The sequence below is a fragment of the Salvelinus sp. IW2-2015 genome, unplaced genomic scaffold (genome assembly GCF_002910315.2).
Source record: "Salvelinus sp. IW2-2015 unplaced genomic scaffold, ASM291031v2 Un_scaffold4442, whole genome shotgun sequence".
NCBI lineage: Eukaryota > Metazoa > Chordata > Actinopteri > Salmoniformes > Salmonidae > Salvelinus > Salvelinus sp. IW2-2015.
In genome coordinates this window covers 1-5,610 of record NW_019945712.1, presented here as the reverse complement: position 1 = coordinate 5,610, position 5,610 = coordinate 1, and the positions used below count along the sequence as shown (strand labels likewise).

General features: G+C 56.9%; 2 protein-coding genes across 2 annotated transcripts; both read left to right on the top strand.

Moving 5' to 3' along the window:
- The first annotated feature begins 2,734 nt into the window (after positions 1–2,734).
- LOC112077299 (uncharacterized) lies at positions 2,735–3,606 on the top strand. The gene is made up of 2 exons (XM_024143828.1): positions 2,735–2,861; positions 2,945–3,606. The coding sequence occupies exons 1-2, from the start codon at positions 2,735–2,737 to the stop codon at positions 3,604–3,606; spliced, it is 789 nt and encodes a 262-aa protein (XP_023999596.1).
- Positions 3,607–3,805: 199 nt separating this feature from the next.
- On the top strand, positions 3,806–5,224 carry LOC112077298 (uncharacterized). The gene has a single exon (XM_024143827.1). It carries the CDS (start codon positions 3,806–3,808, stop codon positions 5,222–5,224), a length of 1,419 nt encoding a protein of 472 aa, XP_023999595.1.
- The last annotated feature ends 386 nt before the right edge of the window (positions 5,225–5,610 follow it).

The window sequence follows — 5,610 nt, the reverse complement described above, 5'->3', positions numbered from 1 at the left end:
CTGAAACTGGTCTACTGGCAGAGAGAAGAGGAGAACAGAGAGAGAGAGAGAGGAGAGAGAGAGAGAGAGAGAGAGAGAGAGAGAGAGAGAGAGAGAGAGAGAGAGAGAGAGAGAGAGAGAGAGAGAGAGAGAGAGAGAGAGAGAGAGAGAGAGAGAGAGAGAGAGAGAGAGAGAGAGAGAGAGAGAGAGAATACCTTTTTATGTGTATGTTTAGGGATTATATATCCAGAGCATCATGACATCAGGTAAACAAACACTAGATAACAATAAATGCTAACAAACCTCTAGAAAGGTTAGAGTGAGTCTTGATTATCAAGCTCCCACTGACACAGATAGTACACATATCCCACTCTCTCCCCTTACCATCTCCCTCCCTCCCTCCCTCTTCCCTCCTTCACCCCCTCATCTTCAGACACTGCCTCTGCCCTTGTCACTGTCTCCTCTCCTCAGCCATGCGGGGGGGGAAATCGATGACAACATCACCAACACTATCACAACATTATATCAATGCGGTCGACGCAAAGGCAGGCCGATCGTTACCACGGAGATGAGACGTTGCCACATCAGTTACGGGCAGAAAAGCCCTCTGATAGGCCGATAGAGTAGCATTGATTAATCTATTACAGAGAGAGAGAGAGATATCATTAGTGTTTATCAGAGAGGTTTAAATGGCCTGTCAGGGAAAAGTTGGAATGAAGGGAGGAGGCACTGTGTGTGTGTGTTTGTGTGTGTGTGTGTGTTTCAATGGCTGGAGGAGTTGACTCAGGCTGTTGAGACAGGATGTGGCTCTCCCTTCCGTTAACAGAGGTCAAAGGTCAGTGTCAGAGTGAAAAGATAGGGAAATGGGAACCGGGAAATGTAAACAAGTTTCTAAAAGGTGAGCTAAGTCATGAAAGAGGAGGAAGAGAGGGACATTACTAAACTAACCAGGGTAGACTGGAGAGAGAGGAGAGGAGACAGGAGACAGGAGACAGGAGACAGGATACAGGAGAGCGGAGAGGAGAGAGGAGAGAGGAGAGACGGTGAGAGTAAGTAGAGAAGAGGAGTGGAGGCAGCCCAGTCTGGCTAACCCACTCTCAGACAGTCAGTAAACATTACGTAAGCTAAGTGCCCAGCACTTAGCAGATGAGAGGCCAAAATCTAATCTGGTAAAAAGCAGCAGCAACTCAAATGCAGGATATCCACTGAGCCAGAGCCAGCCATAATCCCACACCTTGACCCAAATATCCTGTAGTATGTGTGAGTGTATTAATGGCATGTGTGTGCATCTTGTGTGTTCATATGTACGTTTGTTTGAGTGTTGCTTACTTGTAAATGAGTGTACTATATCTCTGTATGTGTATCCTAGCAAAGTGAGTATATTTTTGTCATGTCTGCACGTGTTGTGTGTGTCCTGCCTCGGGTGTGTGTCCTGTCTGCATGTGTGTCATGTGTGCACGTGTGTGTCCTGTCTGGGTGTGTGTCCTGTCTGATGTGTGTGTCCTGTCTGGGTGTGTGTCCTGTCTGATGTGTGTGTTCTGCCTGGGTGTGTGTCCTGTCTGGGTGTGTGTCCTGTCTGGGTGTGTGTTCTGCCTGGGTGTGTGTCCTGTCTGGGTGTGTGTCCTGCCCGCATGTGTGTGTCCTGCCTGTGTGTATGTTCTGTCTCTCTGTCTGTGTGTGTGTGTGTGTGCATGTTCATGTTTAGGATTAGTGGCTTCATGTTGACTCTGAGCAACATCTTCCCAGACCTCTATTCACCAGAGTCTCATCCACCTACCCCCAACCCCAGCCCAAACACCAGCCCATGTCCCAACCTCATCCACCTACCCCAGTCCCAAAACACCAGCCCCCATATTGTCGCCCAGACCTGTTCCTCCAATCTATCCCCCACCCAAAACACCAAGCACCGCCATCAGTCTTCGCCTCAATGTCTCCCTTCACTCTCCCTTCCACCGCAGACGACCTAGCCCCATGCTCTCTCCAACCTCATCCAGCCCCTGACCTCACCAGCCACCTCACCCTAGCCCCGGCAAAGCACCCCACGCCTTCCCACTCATCTCCCAACCTGACTTCCCAACGCTATCCCAAACCAAACCACCAATGTCCCCCCATGTCTTTCACCAAACCTCATCCGACCTGGACCCTCCAAGCCACCCCCGCCCCCCTATTCGTCAGAATCCGCCTCAATTCCCTCACGGCACGCTCACACTCGCCTCTTCCCAATCCATCACACACCCAGGCCACCCTCCTGTTCCCACACCCTTATGCGCGATGCCCGTGTACCTCCCACGAGCGCCCCCCAGATAGACACCCAGCCCCCCGTTTCCTTCAACCTCAATCCAACGCTCTACCCCTCCAGCCCACCTTCCAGCCCAAACACCCAGTCACATGTCTGTCAACCTCATTCCACCTACCCCCCAGCCGGCGCACAAAACACCCAGCACCCGCCACTTAGTCCACAGGCCTACCTCCTCAGTGTCCCGCGCATCCTTACCCCAGACCAGCGCCCCGGACATCAGCTCCATTGTTCCCAACCCCTCATTCCACTACCCCCATCCCCGATAACACGCAAGCTCTCCTCACTTTTCTCCCGCTCGTCCACCCTACGCCCTCATGTCACAAGGCTGCCCCCAGCCCAACACCCAGCTCCATGTTCCCTAACCTGCATCCAACCCCACTCCAAAACCGCCCACACACCGCCCCATGTTCTCAAACTCATCCACCTACCCCCCAACCCAACCCAAACACCAGCCCTATGTCTCAACCTCATCACACCTACCCCCAGGCCCAAACACCCCAGTCCCGGCTAATGAGTCGCCTCCAACCGTTCCCAGTTACCACCACCCCCGGCCCCCCACCAAGGCCCAAGACACAGGCCTCGAGTATGTGCTCAACGCGTTCTCTACGCGCCACCACCCCGCGCCAGAAACCCCATAAACACCCACCCTCATGTCTTAAACAACAGCCCTGCGATTCACCTCCTACCCCAGCCCCACCCCCACCCCACGCCCCAATGCCGCGTCCCCCACGCCCTACCCCCTAGCCCAAGAAACACCCAAGATCCCGATTCCCCCTGCAACCTCACTTCTGCCACCCTTACCCACACCCAGCCCGGAGCAACGCAGCCCAGGCTGCACCCAACTGTTCCCCGCACCAGTCCTAAATCCTGCCCACCCAGCTCGCCGCCGAGCCCCAGCTTGCATAATCAGTCCCCCTTGTCCCCGTCAATGCCCCACCCTGCCCTATCGCCAGCCTACCCCAGCCCATGACCAACCTCGCCCCCGCGTCTGCACCGACGTGCCCACTGGTCCCGCACAACCCTTTCTGGAACCGCACACTCTTGACCCACCCCTACCCCCAACCAAAAACAGCCCCAGGCCCGCCCCTGAACTGCCCGTGTCTTTTCCCATACACCTCCATCCCGTCTGCCTACACCCCACCTGGCGTCCCCCGATACTGACCCATGCGATAGCCCTGATCGTTACAAGCCCGCACCCGTCCTGTCTCCCAATGAGCCTCCTTACCGCTACAGCCGCCCCCAGCTCCACTAGACCCCCATGCCCCATGAGTCTCATGCCAGCCTTCATCCACCTACCCCCAACCCCAACCCAAACACCAGACCCCTAGTGTCTCCAACCTCATCCACCTCCCAGCCAACACCGCCCCAGCCAACCTCCACCAAACCCCAGCGGACCCCAGCCATGAACCTCAGCCCTGACCTCATCACCTACCCCCAGAAACCACATCTCCCAATACCCCCAAACACCAGCCCCATGTCCCAAGACCTCACTCCCACCCCATACCCCACAGCCCAAACACCAGCCCCATGTCTCCACCTATCATCACCAGACCCCCAGCCAACCCTCCATGCCCAAACACACACCAGCCCATGTCGTCCAACCTCATCCACCTAACCCCAACCCAAACACCAGCCCCATGTCTTAAAACCTCATCCACCTACCCCCAGCCACCCCCACCCCAAACACCCACCCCATGCTGTGTTCAAACCTCATCCACCTACCCCCAACCCAAACACCAGCCCCATGTCTCAACCTCATCCACCTACCCCCAGCCCAAACACCAGCCCCATGTCCCAACCTCATCCACCCTACCCCAACCACCCCCACCCCCAGCATGTCCCAACCTCATCACCTACCCCCAGCCCAAAACCGCCCCATGTCTCAACCTCATCCACCTACCACCACCCCCAGCCCAAACACCGCCCCATGTCTCAACCTCACATCCACCATACCCCCAGCGCACCCCAAACACCAGCCCCATGTACTCAACCTCATCCACCTTACCCCCAACCAAAACACCAGCCCCGATTTCTCCCCACGCACAAGCATGCATCCACCTACCCCAGCCCAAACACCCAGCCCCATGTTCAACCCCCATCCACCTACCCCCAGCCCAAACACAGCGCCCCATGTCCAACCTCATCCACCTACCCCCAGCCCAAACAACCAGCTCCAGACCTTCCCTCCTCCATACCTCCCCCAGACCCCAAACACCAGCCCATGTCTCAACCTCATCCACCTACCCCCAACCCCCAACCCAAACACCCGCCCCAATGTCCCACGCCTCATCCACCACCCAACCCCGAACCCAAACACCCAGCCCCTTGTCCTTAAAACCTCATCCACCTACCCCGCAGCCCCCGCCAGACCCCCAGCCCCATTCAACCTCATCCACCTACCCCCCCAACCAAACACCAGCCCCATGTCCCAACCTCAATCCACCTACCCCCAGCCCCAAACACCAGCTCCCATGTCCCAACCTCATCCACCTACCCCAACCCAAACACAGCCCCATGCTCCCAACCCTCATCCACCTAACCCCCACGCCGCCCAAACCACACCTCCAGTCCCAACCCCCCTACACCAGATCCCACCTCTACCCCCAAAACCCAAACACCAGCCTCCATGTCTCAACCTCATACCTCCAGCCCAACACCGCCCTGTCTGATCTCACCCTACCTACCACCCGCAACCCCCAAACACCAGCCCCATGTCTCCAAACCTCATCCACCTACCCCCAGCCCAAACACAACCAGCCCCATGTTCTCAACCTCATCCACCAACCCCCAGCCACCCCAGCCCAAACACCAGCCCATGTTTCAACCCTCATCCAACCACCCCAGCCCAAACCACCAGCCCCATGTCTCACCTCATCCACCTACCCCAAAACCACCAGTAAACCTACCCCTCTCCCCGAGACCACGCAACACCCCCACGCCATGTAACTCTACTCCCCCAGAACCGAAATCACCCAGTCCCAGTCATCACCTCATCCTCCCACAACACAGCCCAGTCCAACATCCACCTACACCAGCCAACCCAGCTTCCCAATCCCCACCCCCAACCAACACCACCCCAGTCTCAACCTCATCCACCTACCACCACCCCCAAACACCAGCCATGTCCTCAACCTCTCCACACTTGACCCCCCGTCACAGAGAGCCCGTCCAGCGAAGCCAATTTAGACAGTCCAGAGCCGTGCAGCCCGACGCCAATGACCGTCCAGTAGGTCCCCCAAGATCACGCGCTACATTCCAAGCCTACCCCCAAGCCCATGAAGCCACCTCACGCTCCATCAGTGTCCAACCTCGCACTGCCACCTTCCCAGCCA

Bases quoted from the DNA above. Each gene is read 5' to 3' on its own strand.
- LOC112077299 (XM_024143828.1), top strand. From the start codon at position 2,735: ATGTCTCAACCTCATCACACCTACCCCCAGGCCCAAACACCCCAGTCC. The intron at 2,862-2,944 runs GTATGTGCTCAA...CTTAAACAACAG, and splicing joins GCCCAAGACACAGGCCTCGA to CCCTGCGATTCACCTCCTAC.
- LOC112077298 (XM_024143827.1), top strand. From the start codon at position 3,806: ATGTCTCCACCTATCATCACCAGACCCCCAGCCAACCCTCCATGCCCA.